This window comes from Phyllostomus hastatus, unplaced genomic scaffold (genome assembly GCF_019186645.2).
Source record: "Phyllostomus hastatus isolate PE091 unplaced genomic scaffold, TTU_PhHast_1.1 phas_contig_209, whole genome shotgun sequence".
NCBI lineage: Eukaryota > Metazoa > Chordata > Mammalia > Chiroptera > Phyllostomidae > Phyllostomus > Phyllostomus hastatus.
Genome location: NW_025333735.1, coordinates 18,158,070 through 18,180,131, shown reverse-complemented (window position 1 = coordinate 18,180,131; position 22,062 = coordinate 18,158,070). Strand labels below are relative to the sequence as shown.

Here is a 22,062-nt window from a genome sequence, read left to right as displayed (position 1 = left end):
GTCCATGACACTATTGTATTACTCTTCCCAAAACTTTGTCTAGTTACCCATTGCATAAATGAGGAAATGGTACTCTACGGGTAATAACACTAAGTGGAACTGAGATTCACCGGCCCTTTTTTTCCCTACAATACTGTGTTGCCCCTTGAACTTAATATGGTGCAACAGAAGAAAAGTAATATGGAAGTAGAAAGTGTTTCCGCCTACATGAAATGATCACTTGTGGTAAGGGTTTTTCCTAGCCTAGTAAAGTAAGATTTTGAAGTAGTTGCATATTTTGTGCTTCTTTCTGGAGCTATAGGGGAAGAAATTCACTGAGAGGTAATTGCTGTCTCTGCTGCCTGCCAGTGGCTCTGTTTCTGGCTAGTCCCCACCCCCTTCATTGAGACGCTGTTTTCACTGTCTGGAAACTGTCACTGCTGGAGTGATGAGTCAGTGACATAGCACATTCTTTGTTTTTCTGATTCAAGATAGAGTTGTAGTTTTAATATCAACACTTCAGGAAGGCTGTATGAATGATGTTTACGGTTGGTAGGAGGTTTCATTTTATTGGAAGATACCTCATTTACTTGAAGGTCTTCAGGGTGCTGAGTTTCTTATAAATGGAGGAGCTCTTATTACCTGGTATTCAGAGAAAATTAGCACCTTTGTGTTTGGATCATGATACTACATAAACTCAAATTTGCCCTCTGTTTTGCCTATTTCATATATAGGTATGTATATCTATTTCACATATATTTCATATATACACATTTAAAATTTTTTATAGTATCCAGTTGAGTATTTTACAACTGAAGAATGTTACAGCTCATAAATTGCAATGCACATTGAAAGATACCCTGTAGATATCCTTTGCAGTTAGGAAGCAGAAACCTATTTAATCCCTGTGTGTCTGTCCATTCAATTATTTTCTAATTCAATTCATAATGTTCTTGATAGAGAATATTCCAAATTTTAATGAAGCAACTAAGGTAACTACAATAAACAAAAACTTATTAATGACATCAGCCACAATGTGGCAGAATAAGATGTAATGTACTTTTAATTACATTAAACTAAACTAGAAGTAAATTAGATGAACACAGAAAAACCATTTAAATTTCATTCAGTTCAGCACATGCCTGCTGTGTGTCACAAACCATTGTCTCTGCCCATGAGGAGCTTTCAAACAAATGGAAGAGACAAGTAGATACCTAAATATATTAGTTCTACTATGTCAGGTGCTAAGATGGGAGGATGCAAGATGCTATGAAGATACTAGTGGGAGGCTTCAATATGACCTGAAGACATAAGTAAGGCTTCCGAAGATCTGACAACTTCTTTCTTCCATCTCTACTATTGAGTTGGCCAAAAAGTTCGTTTAGTTTTTTCCATAAAATAACAGACACATTTTTCATTTTCACCAAGAACTTTATTGATTTAGATATTTGAGTATGCTGACTATCATCCACATGTTATAATGTTGATTCTTCTCAATCAATGTCTCAATTTGATTGCTGTCAACTTCACCTGGTCTACTCAACCATGGAGCATCATCCAGTGAGAAATCTCCAGCACAAAACTTTGCAAACCACATTCGATCAATCACAGCACCTTCTCCATACACTGCACAAATTGTTTTTTGTGTTTCAGTTGCATTTTTACCTTTCTTGAAATATGAAGCCTAACATGCTGAAAATACTGCATGTTTTCTTCCATCTTCAATACTAAAATGGGCCATCATAACCAAATCAAAAAACAACAAGTGCTGGCAATATTGTGGAGAAAAGGGAACCCTACTACACTATTGGTGAGAATGCAGACTTGTGCAACCATTGTGGAAAACAGTATTGAATTTTCTCAGAAAACTAAAAATGGAACTGCCTTTTGACCTGGCAATTCCACTGCTGGAATTATACCCTAACAATCCTGAAATGCCAATTCAAAAGAACCTGTGTACCCCAGTGTTCATAGCAGCACAATTTTACAATAGTCAAGTGCTGGAAGCAACCTAAGTGCCCATCAGTAAATGAATGGATTGAAAAACTATGGTACATTTATATGATGGAATACTATGCAGCAGAAAGAAAGAGCTCCTATCCTTTGCGACAGCATGGATGGAACTGGAGAGTATTATGCTAAGTGAAATAAGCCAGGCAGTAAAGACAAATATCATATAATCCCACCTATAAGTGGAACCTAAAAAAAAAAAATTTAAATGGCTACACAAAAATTCACCACTTTTGATAAGTGTTTTTTTAATGCATGCTGATATGACAATACAATCTGACAAAATTGCTTTGAATGAAGTTAAAGACAACTAAGTGCTACTGGAGCCTTCTTATGGAAAAACACAAACGAACTTTTTGGCCAACCCCATACTGTAACTGTGGTCCACATCACCATCATTTCCTACCTGGATCTCTGCAATTGCTTCCTAACTGATCTGCTTGTTTCCACTCTGACCCCCATTAAGGGGCCAAGACTAGTTTTTGTTTGTTTGGTTTTGGTTTTGCATATGTGTGTTTAATGTAATTTTTATATTATAACACCCCAATTTTATATTATAACACCCTCAATTAAAATCCAGTTAAATATATAAATAAAACTTCTAATTAAACACCAGAGGTTTCCACAAGTTTGGAGAGTAAAATCCAGGTTTCCTTCCATGGCAAACAAGCCCATGGAAGATCTGGCTCCTGCTTTCTCCAATTTCATTTCATACTAATCTCCCCACAATCACTTTCCAGAGCCACTCTGATCTTATTTCTGTGCCTCATCCACAGCAAGCTTGTTCCCCTGCCTCTGACTGTGCATGCACCATTTTCTCTGACAGGTGACTTCTTCCTGAGTCTTTCCTTGGCCTACACTAATCTCAGCTCAGACGTCACCTCCTAGAAACACCTTCACTGACCACCTTCTCCCCTCCCCAGACTTTCTCCTTCTTTAGCCTATGTTCTCTGAATTTGTTATTTATTTCTTTGTCTTCTCTCTCTCTGTTCCAAAATCTTGGTTTCATGAGAGCCAAACCCACTGTCTCTTCTCCACTCTGTCCTAAGCCCCTGGCACATAGAAACTGTGTGACAGATATATAGATATAGCTTCACCCAAGGACATTTTTTAAAACATTGCTCTTAAAGAAAGAGGAAGGGAGGAAGAAAAACATCGATGTGAAATCGTAAGTGTCCAGGACCAGGGATCAAATCTGTAACCTTTCAGTTACGGGAGAATGCTTCAATCAACTGAGTCACACCATCCAGGGCAAAACTGTTTAATACATATTTGTGGAATGAATGACTGAATAAAAGGTGTCTCAGCTGAGTTGGGATGGATGGAAAAGACTCAGCCAGTCTGAGAATGGTGGAAAGGTAAGAATAGCATGAACAAAGACACAGAAGCAAGAATTGGCATGAGATATGCAGGGAACTATAAGTGGCTCAGTGTTACTACACAGTTGAATGTCAGCAGACGGTGGTGGTAGATGAGGCTGGTGATAAAGGACAGGAATTAGCTCACAGAGGCTATTGTAAGCCATAACCTTGGACTTGATGGTTAAGAGAGAGGAACACTGTTAGATTTCTATTTAGATTTGTGTTTCTAACACATTTTTAATGAACACCCAGAAAAAAAATATATTTTATATTATCTGTAAATTGAGATTCATCCCCAGACTTTAGAAGCCACCATATTCCTCGGCTCATGGTCCCCTTTCTCTATCTTCAAGATGGCAGAGACAGGTCTAGTCCTTTATGTATCACAGCTCTCTGCCTTCCTTCCTTACCCACTTTTACGGATTCATGTGATTAGATCGGGCCCATTTGGATAATCCAGGATAATTTTCCCATCTCAAGGTCCTTAATTTTAATCACATCTCCAAAGTCTCTTTGTCATGTAATATATTCATGGGTTCTGAGGATTAGGGATTAGGGCATAGATGTCTTACATGGGCTATTTTTCTGCCTACCACAGAGATGTTTAGGGAGTTTTCTTTACAGGTCATATTTCTTCCTTCTCCTCTCAGTCCCTCCCTCACTCTCTCCTCGCTTTCTTTTCTTCTTCCTTTTTTTTTTAAGATTTTATTTTTTTAGACAGAGGGGAAGGGAGGGAAAAAGACAGGGAGAGAAACATCAATATGTGGTTGCCTCTCACATGCCCCCTACTGGGGACCTGGCTTGCAACCCAGGCATGTGCCCTGCCTGGGAATTGAACCAGCAACCTTTTGGTTTGCAGGCTGGCACTCAATCCACTGAGCCACACCAGCCAGGGCTCTCCAAGCTTCCTTTGAATAACCATTTATTGAATATCCTTTCCCAATGCTAAGTGTTGGCATACAGTAGTGAGCAAGAGAGTCAATATTTCTGCCCTCATGGTGGCTTAATTTTAGCACAAAGATAGATTGCAAACAAGTAATCAAGTAAATAAACAAGGTAGTTACAGGTTGTACCATGAAGGCAATAAATAAGGCAATGGGTAGAAAGTAGCTAGCTGAACAAGATGACTTTGTCTAGGTGATCAGGGAGGGGCTCTCTGAGGAAGTGACACATGATATGAGGTCAGAAGAGTGTGAGTTAGCCAGCCACTGAGAACTGGGGAAGAGAATTCTAGCAGAGGAAATGGAAAGTGCAGGGTGCCAACCCCCCTACCCCGTTCCAGGGAAGGAAAGGGCAAGTCTTGTTTAACAAATAGTCTGAAGGCCAGTGTGAGTGGAGTAGAGTGAGCAGGGCAGAAATGCAAAGTGAATGATGGTGGTAAGAGGGCAGAGGTGAGACCATGCATTGGCAGAGAGATCGTGCGTGGTAAGGACTTTGGATTTTATTCTAACTGCAATGGGGACCCATTTAAGGGTTTTAAATAGTGGTGGTGTGAGGAGGTTTTTATGTTTTTATCTGATTTATGTTTCTATAAGGTAGTCAGCTATGTGAAAATAGCTTAGAAAGGGGCAAAGGTGGATTGGAGAGATACTTTAAGGGGCTACTTTAGTCACCTACAGGAGAGATGACTGTTTGGGACTAGGAAAAAGTGAAAAGAGAAAAGTGGAATGATCTGTGATATATTTTGGAGGTAAAATTGACAGGACTTAGTGATGGTTTGGTTGTAGGGGATGAGAAAGAGTGTGGAAGCGAGGATGACTTCTAGGTTTTTGAGCAACTTAAGGTGTAAAATTGTTATTCACTGAGATAGAGAAGACTAGGGAAGAACCAGTTTGGAGAAGACCTAAAATTCTAACTGAACATGTTACTATTGAGTAGTCTGCTAGACATCCAAGAATTGATGCCAAGGGGACAGACATATGAGACTGGAGCTCAGGGAGAAGTCTGGATTGAAGATATGCATCTGAGAATCTTTAGCATACAGATGATATCTGGAGCCAGGCAATCAGATGAAATCTCTTGGGAGGAAGTAGAAGTAGAGAAAAATAGTGCATTGAGTGAGCTGAGATCCTCCAAGAATTCAGGAGGGGAAGGAATGACAACCAGCAAAGGTGGTTGAAAAGATGCTACCCTAAGCGATGCCTAGGCTAGTGGTAGAGGAGTCAAAGGAGCAAGTGGGCACTTGCTTGGAAGCCCCCTAGGGCAACTGTTGTGTCTAGCATTTAATGTTGTGCTTGGCACATGGAAAGTAGTTATCATTAATTGAGTGAATAAGCTAATTTTTCTGAGGCTCTCCCATACATTCTGGCACATTTCTAGGTGTGGTAATAAGAAGTGAACATTTGTATTGGTTGGTTTGCAGTGGCCTGACATCAGAGAACTTTCCATTTGACTTTATGAATTTTTGGCCCATCTTTAATAGAATTTAGAGAATTTGCTAATGACTAGTCAAGCCATTCCTTAGATTTAAATTTGGAAACAATCAGAAATCACCAGCTTGCATTTTCCAAACCATTCAAGATGAAAATAGTTGGTAAAATAATAAATAAACAAGAAAACACACAAGTAAAATTGAGCTCATACAGAAAATCCAAACAACCCTCTTTGGGACCCTTGGAATTCCTTTCCTACTGCCAAAGAGAAAATTTTTTTACAAGTTCTGAGGGTAGGGGAGTGGTTATGAGCCATTCTTTAATCTCCTGTTACTTCCAGAAACAGGTGGCTAGATCAAAAATTCTTGTTAATCTTGGAATTTCACACTACTCTGCTTGATGATAATGATGCAGCCTAGTTGGAAGAAAAAAAACGTGTAGGACTGAGGCTTAAAAAGTTAAATAACTTGCCAATAGTCTCAAGGTATTTAAACCCAGTTCTAAAGAACTCCAAAGCCATGTCTCTTCTCCCACCATTTGCTGACCCCAAGAAGCTTAAGTGACATGGAGGTTAGCTGTCACTAGAAACCAAGTTTCTAACTTAGTGACATGGCTAAGATTTTCAACTTACTGGTTTTAAAAGTACACTTCATTACTTGAAAATAACAAACAAAATATTAACAATATGGAGAAAATTATAGGGGCATTTTAAGCTTTTCTGAATGTGTTTAACATGATGAATCTGTCTTCTTTTACAAGGAGAAATATAGAGGTGTGTTCCAGAGGTGACAGTTCATGGCACAGACAGTTAGAGCATGCTATTTGGCACTTACTTTTGTCATCATGTCGTTGCTGGTTAAAGCAAAAATAGGTAAGATATTTCTGTAATCTAATCTGTGGAAGGATTTGTTTAAATTCTCAATTACAGCTGCAATATGCATTTGTGGTAAATGTGTTGGTAGTTCATCTTTTTTAGTTAATCTCTTGTCATTTAAGTGAACAGGTCTGGTCTATGTATGCAATTAATATGTATTTTATCTAATTTATACTAATGATTAAAATAAGAGTTCAATGATATCATTTCCTCCTACAAAAATGGCTAGGTAGCCAAGCTCAGCATCATGAATGAATGTTTTACGTTATAATGCATTTTAATAGAGGGTATTAATGGATGAATTCAACTATTAAAAAAATAATGACAGGCATTTTCTTTGCTTTTTCTATTAGGAGCTTATTTTTGACTTTCTGGCCAGTTAGGATCAAAGATCAAAGAGGGAGAAAACAAACATAAGTAAGATAAGAGAAAGGACTTAGTTTTAGTTCTGAAAATAGAAGTGAGAATTTTTTATTCTAAATGAATTTTCAGTACTTCCTTTATTTGATTTAAATAACTTTTTAAAATCAATTTCTATTGATGGGAATTGATCCAAGCAATCTTACAATTACCCAAAAAAAGACTTTCAGTGAAGGGTTTATATCACACCTAAAAGTTCAGAGTTAATCTATAATTCTGAGGTTCTTTCATTGGCACTTATTAAGTACCATGAAAAAGTGATAATTCTGAATAGTTGTCCTATTTATTCATAGAAAAACTTGAGTGGTAAGAGGAGTTTTAAATGTGGTAACTGGTATATAGTAAATAATACGGAGAACTCTTTTTAAAAGAAGAATACATTCATATAATTTTGTATTAGCTGTATTGGGTAATGGTTCATCCAGCCCAGGGTATTACATCTTGAAGGAACATCATGATGGCATGGTAAGACCTAATTTCCATCCTGGTTGCCAACTGCAAACACACCAGAGCCCTTGAATATTTTCTGTGATAAAATAATGTAATAGATTACACCTACTTTGTAACATTAATATAGCAAAAGAGGGACCTATTCCCAAATCTGCCCCTACAGTTTGTAATAGCATTTTAAAATTGTCTTTTTTTTTTCTTTTTGGTATGAGTATTGAAGTAAGCATTATAAATTATAAATGGAGATGGAAACAAATGTGATTTATTCTGGGAAGTACTTCTTAGTAGTCTGGTGAATAATTTACATATAGAGAGATTGGCTTTTCCTGGAACTGAGTTCTTGAATGTTCTTTCAGCCCTATTTTCTCACCACTTTCCTATTTATAGTTCTGATTATAGTATTAGTGTTTTGAGAAGAATGCATGTTTTAATTTAGTTAGACTTTAATATAGTTGCCTTCTGTTCTCAATGTGCATCACCAATACAGCGAGGGAAGCAGAAGTTATTTGTATTTCCACTATTTGATGGGGCTAATTTTACTCTGCTTTTGGGACTTTCACAAACCCTGCATTTTGGAATGGGTTTCTTACATGCCAACTGAGTACTCACTTGTGTCTTCCTGCAGACGTGTGCAGGAGAGGCGATGTGACTGTGAAGCCCTCCCACGTGATTTCTCTTGGATCAGCTGTCAGTATCTCCTGCTCTTTGAAGACCAAACAAGGCTGCCCTCGGTATTCCAGTTTTAACAAGCTAATCCTCTACAAATTCTACCAAAGGATCCTGTTACAGCGTGGCCACTTCCTCAGTTTCCAAGTCTCAGATCTTCCTCTGGGGACAACAGTGTTTGTCTGCAAACTGAGCTGTAGCACTGGTGAGGAGATTCGAATATGTGGGGCAGAGATCTCAGTTGGCGGTGAGCATTCCATTCTGAATTCCTAAAAGTTGGAATCTTTTGGTATTTGTTGAGCGTTAAGCAGAAATCCTAATAATATAGGACAGTATTCTTTCTTCTCCCACCACTTGGGTATGTTTTATCTTGAAAGCAACATGAGCACCCAGTGTGAGAAGTCCAGAAAGCAGTACAATTGGGGTCTCGTTTGGTCTCTTTTCTCTCATTTCTCTCTGTCTCTCCCCCTTTCTCTCTCCAGCACCCCCTTCTCCCTCCCCCTTTCACCATTAACATCATTTACCTGTTGTCCTTGAACTCCAATGGCAGGAAAATGGATCTCTGCAGGTGAGTCTTCATGACTTCTTAAGAGAATTTTTTCAAAGCTACAACCTCCTAAGAAAGAAGAAAGAGATATCTTTTTTGACTTAGGCAACCCAGGCTGACTACCAAATGCTGAGCACTTCTCCCCTCTCTAACTTAACACACAAAAAATAGTTCTTCCACGTTGGGGTCTGCCCTGCCTGGTCTCAGGAAGCTGTAACCCCCTGTGGCTAAGGCTGAGTGAGAGACCTCCAGACCAGGAGACACTAAGGAGACAAGCTTATCTCCCTGGCAGGAGCGCTGCCTGCTCCTTGCCTGGCCTCCAATGCTTGATCAGTTAGCCAATGACGGGTAAGATTTCCCAAGGGGGGAATCATCTAAGATAGGCATGATCATGTGGAGGCCCCAGGAAAGGGGCTCAGGGGGCTGTGGAAATGAAAGGGTGATCGGCATCGACCCCTGCCCCCTCGGCTTTGACAAAGCCTGAGTCCTTGTTCTGGCTGTAAGAAATCCAAGTCTCCTGGCTGCCTTTGTCTCCTCTGCCCAACTCAGGCCTGTGGAAATAGCAGGGGTCTGTGGAAATAAGAGAGGCGGTGCAGTCCAGACCAGAGTCAGCGGACCCCTGGGGTAATTAGACCTGGGGCATAGGATATGCAAGATCCTGTGAGACCTGCTTGCTGAGGATGCTCTTGAATATGAAGGCACAGGCAGGAAAGGAAACTAGCCCTGCAGCTTTTTAAGTGGCCCCCAATGCTAAAACCCCAAACTCAGCGTGAGCCTTTTTAGCTCTTTGAAAGATACCTACTCATTTGATCTTCCCTGCCAGACTATAATCCACAAACTGTGTCCGTACCCCTACCCAATACTGCCTAATAAAAAGCCTACTCAGGCAGCGGCTCAGGAACTCTCCACTAGAGAGAGTGGCCATGCCGTTCCTATTCTTCCACAGGACTCGGTAGTCTGTGTATTTCTCTTGTATCATGAGCAGCTGCAGCTTTTGAGGTCACTGAAGGCCAGTGGCTGCCTCACTTCTATCCAGTCACTCCTGACCATACTTAACAAAGATTAAAAGAAAACTATTGTTATACTTACTATCTTTTCCTGGGTTTTCTAGAAAACTGTCCGGGGGGCAAAACTGACCTGTTAGCACTCCCTGGGGGTAAGAGAGTTGTTCAGTTTCAGGGAAACAAGTGTGAGCCAGGAAAGTAGCAAAGCACAAGGTGGTTAAGTTTCTGAGCTGGTCACAGAGTCAACCAAAAACACAGCTGCTTTCTTGGTCACTGGGGACATCTCCAGAAAGAACATATGGAAATGCAATGACAGGGGAAAGAGAGAACCTGTCTGCCGTTGGTCAAAGTCACCAGCTCCCCCATACTGCTGCTTACACTGCTGGTCCCTCTAGGCAGCTGCTGGGAGTAAGAACTAAGATGTCAGAGCGGGCAACTGCAGCATGAGCCACAACCCACAGAGTAAGCTAACAGAACACCTGCCTGCAGCTGCAGCCCTAAAAGCCCAGCCAGGCAAACCAGGGAGCATGCATGGGCCCTGAGAGATGCCATGGTACTTTGTGCCTCTGTGCTTCCAGGGAAGCTCCCGAGTAGCAGATGCGAGGCATGTAGGTTGGAATTGCTCCAACAAGCTGACCAAGATGCAAAGACAGGATCCCTCATGAAAAGTGATATAGAGCTCAATAAGGCTCTTTCCAGGAAAGATGGAAACCTCTTCTCTGTGACCTATAAGGATATGGTTGGTGCCAGGTGACATTCCTGGAGGGTCATCAGAAGCATTGAGCAGAACAGCAAACAATGGCCAAGCAAGTCACTGGGGGTAAAGAGACATAAACTAGGTGTAGTACTCCTCTTTCAGCTCAGTCTCCTGTTCATACCACTTACAGGTCATGCACTTTGAGCTCCAACAGCCTGTGGTGTTACAGGAGGAGCATAAGCTTTGAATTATAACACTGCAACTAGCAATGTATTCTTAAACAGTTTCAATTCTCTAAACCTCATTTTCTCCATCTTTGTTATGAGGATACTAGCATCTACTTCATAAGATGGTTGCAGTGATTAGATGTCACTTTGCATGCACAGTGCTTAATAACCTAGCACCAGGCACATAGGAGGTATGTAGGTCATAAGCGCTAAGACTGCACTTCTGTGCAGTTTTACTCTCTTCTTCACATGTTCAGTGTGTTTGGTAGCTGAACATGCTTCCCTTAAAAGAAAATATGAGCATTAGTTATAGACAAAATGAAATATTTTATAAAAAACGTCAATGTTCTTCACCTCCCTTGACCTCAGAATACCTGACTATTTCACCCAGGTAATTTGCCAGACCAACGTCACATATTTGCATTAGACATTCCCAGCCCTGTGATGTCAGCTCCAGCTGTCCACAGGCCTCCGGTGTTTTGGTTTTCAGTAGGCTAACAATAGCCTTGGAAGTCAGTATCCTTGCAGATGTCTTTAGCCATTCTGTTTCATTTCAGATAGAGTGTTGCAAACTCCTTTCCATTTTTTTTTTACTTTTCCATCCAGAGTATGCAGGTGCATTTGTGACATTTTGCAGCTTCAGAAGATCTAGGGAGATGGTAAGGAGTGTCCATCATGGTGCCGCTCAGCTGGGTGCAGCTGCTTGCCTGAACGTTGCTTGTGCAACGTGCACAAGTTGTAACCGCACCATGAAATGGCTGCCTTTTGAACAAGTTTAGCACCTTTGAGGGGAAGGACTGAGTGGAACCAACACCTTTTTCTGAATATGGCTAGTCATTCCAAGAAAAGACACAATGTTGGTTTCACCCAGTATAGTAAGCTTAATCCTATCTAGCGAGAGAGTAAGCTGCCCATTTTCTTTTTTGTGATAAGTGGCAGTCCATTGGATATCCTGAGAGGTCCTGTGTATGTCACTGGTTCTTTAGAATGGGAATGGGTAAATAGCCTTTAACCTTTTCTTCCCTGCCCCTTTATGGGCTCGTGCTGCTCAGCTACTCAGAGCTCATCCTAATTGTGTAGTAACTAAGCAATTAATGCTTTAGTTTAACCTCATAGGATTGATCCTCAAACTAGATATTCAAGGCAAAAAATGAAAGAAAATGGATTTTTTGTTTGGTTGTTTTCAATATATGTTTTGCCATTGACTGTTTCTGAAAGCTGTTTTTCTGAGACTTTTCATTGCCCATAATAAATGAAAAGTTTTAAAAACATAACTGTCATAAGGCTCATACCAATTTATTATATTAAAAGCTATTTTAATTTTTAGAGGTTTTGATTTCTGTCCTTTTTTTGGAATCAGCTATTATGCATTTGTATTGAGGAGAATTAGGTCTGGTTTCCCCTGGGACAGATAGTATCTCCCAAAACCTAGTCCTGGAATGAAGTAGACAACTTGATTTCCTGGTCCAGGGAACTCACATTGAGAAAGATGACCTGTGGGTTAAAGCTGGGGTCTTTAAAGATCAGAATCTCTGCAACATTTAAGAGTAAAGGTGAGCACGAGGACTTTTTCATTATGTAAGAGTGTCAGGCATTTTATATCTCATTTGGTTATCAAAAGACCCCATGAAGAGTTAGGATAAAAAATGGAGGTTTAAACATATTTATTCTCATTCCCCCTGAAATAAGTCCAGGATGGAATAAAGAAAGTTTTCTAGAGGCACAAGCCCTAGGAGAAAAAAATGGGAGGGAAGATACACTGACCACATTTTGGAAAGCAGAACAGTGACAACTGGCTTAGCCTATAGCTGGCCGTGGGAAAAATCAAGATGCAACTAATTTCATGCAGAAGCTCCTGCCTCAGAAAGACTCAGAAACTGATGACACCATATACTTCTGGGAGTGAGAGTAAAAGTGAAGCTAAAAATGAGAAAGTTGATTGAAAATGTATTTAAATATAAAGCAGATTTTAGATTCACTTCCCAATCCTATGTAGCCAGACAGTCCCTGCTCCACTACATTGGTGTAAGACTGGAGGCTTGGTATCGAGGATCACTGAACTAGTTTCAGCCAGTTTGGTCTACGGCCATACATACCTCCCTGAATTCACCCGATCTTGTCTGATCTTGGAAGCTAAGCAGGGTCGGGCCTGGTTAGTACTTGGATGGGAGGTTTCTAATATTTGAGTGGGCTTTATTCTGAAAAGGTAAACTCATCATCACCAGGGTAATGGAGCTAGCTAGCACTGGGTATTCACCTGCTCAGGAGAATAATAGAATGAGGTGGAAAAAGGCTTGGACTCAAGTCAGCCCACCTAGGCTTGAGCCCTGCTTCTGCCACTTCATAGTTTTGCAATGTTTGGCGAGATATTTAACCTCTAAGGCTTAGTTTCCTCTTCAATAAAGTGAGGATAATAATAGTATGTACATAATGTAGCTGCTATGGTGTGTAATTGAGAAAAACCACACATAAACCATTTAACATAGGATTTGGCATATCGTAAATATTTGGTCTATAGCCACTGTGACTGCTGTTGTTAGTAGAAGAAATTCATGCCTCACAGGCAAGTTTGAACTTGATGGGACCTAAAATAAATATCAGCTTGTCTGGGAATGGGGCATATAGAGAAAGTATTGTTACCTTGTTGAGAAAATAATAATAATATGATTGAAATATCACTTGTGTGGCATTTAAAATATGTGATTTTACTCTTTATTTTGAAGTTGTTCCAGAGCAGCCTCAAAACTTATCTTGTACACAGAAGGGAGAACGTGGGACAGTGGCTTGCACCTGGGACAGAGGACGAGACACCCACCTATTTACTGCATACACTTTACAGTGAGTGAGAGACTGGGTTTGTAGCTTTTTTGTGGGTCTTCTGTAAGATGACATTTAGAAATATCTAATAGTTGTCGTTTTATCAGTGAGAAAAAGCAATAGACAACTCTAGATAACTAATAATTAGATGCTTTTAAAAAATTCTAGTTTTCACTAATTAAAACTGGTTCATTCATTTAAAGGGTGAGAACTGACATCTTGGGTCTGAGGTCTAACTCAATAGTGGTCTTCGAGGCATCAAAGGCCCATGTTATAGATGTTCTTCCCTCCTCTAGTAGGGCTAATCTGGCTCTGTCATATCTCTTTCCTTTTTTGCAGATGCAGACTCTTGTGGTCATGATATATAAAACACACTCTTCCTTGTGGGAGCTTTCCATTAGTCTGGGAGGCATTTCTTTTCAATCCACTTTTGCTTGACCTAGGAGTCCACAAAGAGAGAGAGTCTGGGAGATTCTGTTCCTTGCAATTAATTCCATAATCTCATCCGAAGATCCAGCTGGGTTGCACTTACCTAAGTGAGCAGCAGATGGGGGAAAGGAAGTGGGGCCCAGGGTTCTGCTCTGTGCTGGAAACTGGCACTTCCGTGCGGTAAATGTTGTATCAAAGTGGCCATGGACCCTTTGGACATGACCTAAGGAGCCAAGATGTCTGGCAGGATATCAGGCAGTGTAGGTTTGGATATTTACCTATAGAACATCAAAAAAGTCTCAGTCCTACCAAAAAAAGAAAAAGGGATGAGGGGAGTATGGTCCTATTTATGACCACAGAATACAAATATTTTTATTGTGAACCTTCTAGTAATAAGGCTGACCTTAAAAGTATGTCTAGAATTTTAAGCATTTGAAAATTTTGTTATTTTATACTAAAAGGAGAAAAAGCACATAAAGTACCTTGATAAACACAATTGCCTTTTATTTACAGGTTAAATGGACCAAAAAATTTAACTTGGCAGAAGCAGTGTAATGATAATTGTGACCATTTGGACCTTGGAATCAACCTAATCCCTGAATCATCTGAATTCAGTTACACAGCCAAGGTTATTGCTGTCAATAGTCTTGGAAGTGCTTCTTCATTCCCAGCCACATTCACATTCTTGGATATAGGTACATTTTATTTCACTTTGGCACGTGAACGTTATTTTAAACATCACTCAATTGTTCTATATGTAATTGTTTCAAAAAAGACAGTGGCTGGTGGAAAGTGACCACCTGGCACTGGTAGATGCAAGTAAAAGTGTGCATGATCCTAGAACTACATAGAGATGGTTGTATAAAATGAGATACTCAACATTTTTCTCTATATTGGCAAATAGGAGCTCCCAGCTTCAAATCCCATGAAAGCACCAGCTGCCAGTAATATCATCTGACTGAGAGAAGGAGGGTCCTGTGAAGTTATTCAAAGAAGCTCAGTGTAGTTCTTCATAGCAGAGGTGACTTTTTACCCCCGTAGCTGCTCCACTGTTTAGGCACTTGGCCTAAAGCAGCCGGTGAAAACTATAAATAAAATGTATCAAGGTTTATATGCAGCTTGCTCTGAGAATACTTACCTCCACTCCTTTCAGCTTAGTTGCCAGAATGAGCCAGTCCCAGCACATTTCTGAGCAAATATTATTGGCCCAGTTGAGTCAAAAGACCAATTCTCTAGGCCTTCCCAAACTCTATCCATCCCAGGTAGTACTGGGTGTCCAGCCTGCCTGAAGTTCCAGCCTCACCCTCTGTGTTTCTCTTCTCTCTTTCCACAGCACCTCTTTGCATACATACGTCTGCAAACCACACGTCTGCACATAGGCATTTTATTGTGCGTTTTCTTATCACACTTCTCCCATCCTACCTTCCATCTCTTTACATAGACATCTGTAAGCCACCTTCTACCCCCTAATTCTTTTCTTCTGTTCCCCTTCTCCTATGTCCCCTTCCTGTGACTTTTCTACCAACATTTCTTCTCCTCCTGGGGTGATCATCACGAGCCACTTTTGCCTTCTCCGCCATTGGAACTCTCAGGTTTGGCATATCAGGTGTTTTATTTTTTTCCTTAATTATTGGATTAAATGGAATCAACACTATTACTAATGTTGGTGGTAGTTTATCTGATAAAAATGAGGGGAATTATTTTAATAATTTAGAAACAAATCCAACTTCTTCTTTTTTGGAAAAGCCAGGGAATTCTCCCCTGTTTATGCCACCAAATTTAGGGGTCATGATCCTAAAGATGAATTTTTGTTCAACTCTTTATAGCTCATGTCAATGTATAAGACAATTTCTGATTGTGGAACCTGAATAACACTTTTTTGTTTGTCCTGGTTACCAGTGAGGCCTCTTCCTCCGTGGGACATCCGAATCAAATTTGTAAATGCTTCTGTGAGCAGATGCACTCTTTGGTGGAGAGATGAGGGGATGGTGCTGCTTAATCGACTCAGATATCGGCCCAATAACAACAGATCCTGGAAAATGGTAATGGCCTTTCGAGTGAAGGGGAGAAACAGAGAGGGCTTCTTAGAGTTGCTGCACAGACCTCTGTCTTTTCAGACCAGCAAAATAGGTAATTTAAGAATAATGCCCAAAAGTATATACTTGAGATACACCAGAAAGTCACATGCACCTCCATTTATTAAGAGATATCTTGAATTCTGATCACTGATTTTGAAATTTTTTTAAGTTGTAAGCTTCTGTAAACCAGTATTAATTTTCTGTATTTTATTTCTAGTAAAGGGCTCATTTCTCCTTGTTTTTCTATCCCGTGTCCCATATTATATTTTGGTAATTTTTTTTAACATACTGGAAAGGGAAATGTTAGGGAATGTCCATAGAAGCTTACACGGAATTTAATATTTCAAAGATAAGCACTTAACACTTTGATTGTTAGGCATTAATTTTTTTACAATAAAAAGTATAGGATTATAATTCCTTCCAGTATTTTTGTAAAATATAATGTCTTACAATGACAAAGGATCAGTTAGTTTCACATATAGCTGATGTTCAAGAGAGGTATAGTAATTAAATTTTTCTTATCAAATTATTCTTTTATAATTAAAGTGTTCCATTTGAACCCAGTTCTATGTCTGTATAAGTGTCAAAATATGTATCACATTCTAATTGTGACCAAATAAAAAATAATCTCTAATGTAGAAAATTCTCCAAGGCCCTTTTCAAAATTGGTAGTTTTCAACCTTCACTCCCTTTTCAGCTAGTTTTAGGATCCCCCTTGGAACTCATATAGGTAGGTTTTTAATCTCGGGAGTATTGTTTTTTGAGACACTATTATTTCAGATTAACATCATGTATATGCAATAACCCAGCCAGTGATATTTCTTTTCATTAAATGACAGATCTGAAAAAATAAAAATGGTTATCTGGTCTATTTTATTTACCTTTACGTTAAAATTCTTTAAATTAATATAGTATTAATATTCATCTTTAAAAATCCTGTCTGCTTGAAGGTTAATGCTACAAATGCCAAAGGAAGACATGATTTGTTGGATCTGGAACCATTTACAGAATATGAATTTCAGGTTTCCTCTAAGCTGCATCTTTATAAAGGTAGTTGGAGTGACTGGAGTGAATCATTGAGAGTTCAAACACCAGAAGAAGGTATGTGTCAAGAAAAAAAAAAAAAGAAAGAAAGAAAGCAGGATTGGTGGGGAAGGGGAAGAAAGGAAAGAAAGAGGAAGATGCACTGATTTTCTTGGAATGGAATCTCTAAAATACTGATACTGAATCAAAAAGTATGATCATCTTAATTAATAATTTTCACATTAATTTAAATTCTGAAACTGTCCAGAGAAATATGTTTATATTACTAGGAAATTTTTAACATTAGGTAAGTCCTACTCCTGTTTGCCACATATTTTCATGTTGGTTACAAGCTTAAGCCTCAGTAATGTTTGGTTGTAACTCTTATTTCTATTATACTTACTATTTCTATTTCACTTACCATCTCAGTAACTTTCTCATGCCACAAAGCTAAAGCAGTAATTAATTTCACTCTTTCATAGTTAAATCTTATTATATTTTACCTTTCATATTCTATGAAAATTAATTTGGCTTTATAAGCCACTAAAGGCTTGAAAGAAGGAAGACTCTGGAGACATAACATTTTAAAGTAAAATTTAACATCCAGCCATCTTTCTCCTCCAAATACTGCAGCGTTGCATTTCTCAGGGCTTTGACTCATAGCTCAGATGAGTGCCAACAGACTGCCCATAGCTTTGGAAAGGATTTCAAATATCTTTTTCAGTCTATGGACTTTTCTTTTTTGTAATTATGGGAAGATAATTTTACTGAAGTATAGTTAAATATTTTATTAAAGCAAAAATGCTTATATGAACATTATGCCAGTATTAACAAATCTTTGGAGACACAAGATATAACCATCTGAATATAGTATTCAAAAGCTCTCATTTACTGATATAGCATGCAACTTTTATAATTTGCATAAATTTGGCTCAGAGGAAAAGTTATTAGCATATAATCCATTGCTTTATTATCTGGAGATTTATATATATATATATATATATATATATATATATATATATATGCTTATTTGTGAAACTCATGGATGTGTGTGCATATGAACTAGCCTTATGATTAAGTTACATTTATTTTCTAATGTAATAATTACATTACATTGAGCTAATAATTACTTTTGGTAATTGATGACACTTATCAATAATGCCTCAATGATGTCCAAGCACCTAAAGGACCTATTAATAAACTATAATTTCTGATATACAAATTGTAGGATAATTGTATATTCCTCCCTTTTCCTTGTATGAAATACATTTCTCTATTTTAAAAAATGTTTAGGCCCCAGCTGGCATAGCTCAGTGGATTGAGTGGGGGCTGCGAACCAAAGTGTCGCAGGTTCGATTCCCAGTCAGGGTACACGCCTGGGCTGCAGGCCATGACCCCCAGCAACCACACATTGATGTTTCTCTCTCTCTATCTCCCTCCCTTCCCTCTCTAAAAATAAATAAATAAAATCTTAAAAAAATAAAAAAGCGTAGCCATCTGATAAGGTTGAGGATATTTTAAAAAATGTTTAAAAAGAAATTCATCCAACAAGTTACAATTTATTTTCTCTCATTTCATTATAAAACATCTCTTCATGTTGAGCCACTTACTCTCTGCTTACATGATTACCATTTTTGTAATCCAGAGCTTACTCTTATTATCCTTTTATTACACATAGTCAAAGTAATGCATTTTTAAAAGGTACTTCATGGATTGAATTTTATTTATACATAATGCAGACAAAATTTTTTAAAATGGGCCATATTTTATGTTTAAGTTCAAAGTAGTAAATAGGCTGAGAAGTGCTTGTTATATCACATTAGGGCTAAACTATAAACAAGCAAAACACTGGGCTTGCGAATTCTTGACAATGGCCTCTTTGGAGATGTGTGTAAAAGGTTTGCTTTTCTAAGCCTTTATCCATTGAATCAAAAACCCTTCAAAGTACGACAGTAATTTTCTCATATTCTGTAAAATAACCACCATCATAACAACAGCTACACTTACTGTTATGGTTAAGAACTCGTGGATGGTTGTGAATTTGAACCAAGGAAGCGTGTTTATTCAGGCTAATTCAGGCATTCATAAAGAAGGAAACCCATACTCTGAGTGTACCCTGGTTACCAAGCTCTGTTGGCTTCCTTTCAGTGTCTGAATCTCCCTTTTCAGTGTTTGATCTTTCTGTGGGTTGTTGTAGGTTTTCTTTTCTCTTGCTCTGAGCTGCTGCATGGTTTTTGCTTCTTACCACTATTTCTGTCATCAGTTTCTTTATGAAACGCCAACTGATGTAAACCTAAAAGGTGTGAACTTTTTTTAACACTCCTTCCTTTAAATCCTTTTAATATGTACTCATATGTAACTTGGCATTTAAAAAAATTACTAGTAAGCTTTTTTTTTTTAGTTACTCAAAGTTAATGATCCTTTGCTAACAAAACTGAGAGCATTATGCTGTGTACTGGTGAGTTGGGGATAGTTATTTATATCATGTTGGTGAAAATGAGGCCACTATTTACTCCATATGGCCTTTTCCTATGTCATTAATTTTAACTCCATTTATGGTCCTCCATGAAAAACACCTTTTAAATGACCAGTAAGTATGGGGTAGGAGGAAAGAACATCAGGAAACAGTCCCACAATCAGTTTCCATCAGAGGCAGACTTCATACTGGGAATTGAGCAACCATATTTTGCTTTTAGTGGGAAAACACTCTTGAGTTTGGGTTTCCTGATGTTCAGACATGCTTGAGAATGTCCTCAGGTGCTAAGACCACTTAGAACACCCAGGTGGAGACTCCAAAATAAAGATGAATGAGCCATTCTTCAGAACTATATTGTCAATTTGGTGTTTGTCTGTTTATTCACCATTTTTAAAAGTCTTATTTTCAAGTTTTGGTCTTGCTAAAACTCTACTGTGGACACTTACTAAAGGAAGCGTTACGTTCTTATGCTTGTGCCATAGAGGAGGTAAAGGAGGAGCCTTTTCTCATCATGGGGATGACATGGGTGTTTAGTGGGAGGTCCACAAAGAAGCAGGAAATGCTGGGTTACCAGCTACAGCCACCCCTCACATTAATTCATTTTTAACTTTAAAATAGTCTAAAATTGATTAGGTAAGAACAATTCAATACTAGAGGTTATTTTACCATCTTGGTTAGCAAGCATTTCATAACAATCTAGCTTAGAGATCAGCAAACATTTTCTGTAAAGCTCCAGATAGTAAATATTTTTGGTTCTTGGACCATATAATCTGTCTCAACTACTAAAATTTGCTATTATAGTGTGCAAGCAGCCACTGACGATATATAAATACCTAGCCAAAGCTGTGTTTCAATAAAATTTTATTTATGAACACTGAAATTTGAATTTTATATAATTTTCACATGTCACTAAAAATGATTCTCCTTCTGATTTTTTTTACAACCATTTAAAAATGTAAAAACCATTATTACTGCCCCGGCTGGTGTGGCTCAGTGGATTGAATGCCAACCTGGAACCTGAAAGGTCGCTGGTTCAGTTCCCAGTCAGGGCCCATGCCTGGGTTGCAGGCCAGGTCTCCAGTTGGGGGAGTGCAAGAGGGAACAGATCAATGTATCTCTCATACATCAGTGTGACTCTCCCTGTCTTTCTCCCTTCTTCTCTCTCTAAAAATAAATAAATAAAAGTGTCTTTATTAAAAAAATTAAAATATGGAAACTATTATTATTAGTTCACAGGCTATACAAAAACAGGGAATGTGCCAGATTTGATCAATGAGCTATAGTTCACTGACTACTAAACTAGCTAAACTTGCAAGTATCATACTTATGTCTCTTTGCTTGTGGCTTGAGGAAATGAGAATGAATACCTCTTTACCCTTCTAAAGAGACTTACATGCAAACATTTTCATTACAAAGATGTTATCTTTCATATCCAATGTCAGTCCCTACCCTCTTTCTCCTTTTAGTCTCCTTTAAACCCAACATGTACCCCTAAAGAAGTAAATGCCTAAGCTTAATTATTTGACAAGATGGTGATCACCCCAATAGGAAGAAATGTTTTTCATGAAGCCCCCTCCAAACCAAAACCAGTGGGAAAAAAATATGCCTCTCTCAATGGTCTGTGGGGAATGTGTGTGAATCAGGAACTATGCCAGGTGCTGAGACACAGTGTTAACTAGTCAGATCCTCGGAGTCAGGGGTGTGTACTGGAACATCAGGAAAAGATTCCTGGAGGAGGGGAACCAAGAAGAAATGTGAAACCCAAACAGAATCTTATAGCTTTCCTCCATCTGGAACAGATGGCCTCCAAGGTGATTGTAGTAGGGGAAGAGAGCTATTTCCTCCTTGAAGTACTTGATTCTCTTGAATTCTTTGAAATCTCACATTCCTGAGTGGTTTTTTTCTTTTACTTATTCCACATTTACCCTGTTCTACCTCCCCTCACCTCAATTTGCCTCTGGTAATTACCATACTGTTGTCTATGAATTTTTTGTCTGTCTTTTTTTTTGTCTTAATCCCTTCACTTTTTTCACCCAGTTCCTTAACCCCACTCCCCTCTTAACAGCTTTCAGTCTGTTCTCTGTATCTATGAGTCTGTTTCTACTTTGTTTATTTGTTTATTTTGCTCATTAGATTCCACATATAAGTAAAATCATATGATACTTGTCTTTCTCTGATTGGCTTGTTTCACTTAATATAATACTTTCCAGGTCCATCCATGCTATTGCAAACAGTAAGATTTCCTTTTTTTTTTTTTTCCCCCCACAGTCAAGTAGTATTTCATTGTGTAAATGTATTCAGGCCCTTTGCCCATTTTTTATTGGATTTTTGTTGTTGAGTTTTATAAGTTCTTTACAATTTTTTTATATTAACCCCTTATCAGATGTATCATTGACAAATATTCAGTGGGTTGTCTTTTCATTTTGTTAATGGTTTCCTTTTCTGTGAAAATGCTTTTTAGTTTGATATAGTCCCATTTGTTTATTTTTTCTTTAGTTTCCCTTGCCTAAGAAGATATAATAAAAAAATTGCTGTAAGAAATGTCTGAGATCTTACTGCTGATGTTTTTCTCTAGGATTTTTATGTTTTCAAGTTTCACATTTAAGTCTTTAATCCATTTTGAGTTTATTCT

General features: G+C 38.5%; 1 protein-coding gene across 4 annotated transcripts in view; it reads left to right on the top strand.

The window, feature by feature from the left end:
* Positions 1-22,062, top strand: part of IL12RB2 (interleukin 12 receptor subunit beta 2) — an 80,581-nt gene that overhangs the window by 5,513 nt on the left and 53,006 nt on the right. For 2 of the 4 annotated variants that reach the window (XM_045835446.1, XM_045835443.1), the window contains exons 1-7: positions 4,644-4,775; positions 6,482-6,593; positions 8,092-8,379; positions 13,331-13,445; positions 14,367-14,548; positions 15,753-15,895; positions 16,882-17,032. In XM_045835446.1, coding sequence (XP_045691402.1) covers positions 6,518-6,593; positions 8,092-8,379; positions 13,331-13,445; positions 14,367-14,548; positions 15,753-15,895; positions 16,882-17,032 — 955 coding nt within the window. In that variant the 5' untranslated portion in view covers positions 4,644-4,775; positions 6,482-6,517. Of the gene's footprint in view, positions 1-4,643; positions 4,776-6,481; positions 6,594-8,091; positions 8,380-13,330; positions 13,446-14,366; positions 14,549-15,752; positions 15,896-16,881; positions 17,033-22,062 lie in introns of those variants that run through there. The other 2 variants (XM_045835444.1, XM_045835445.1) reach the window with 1 other exon arrangement.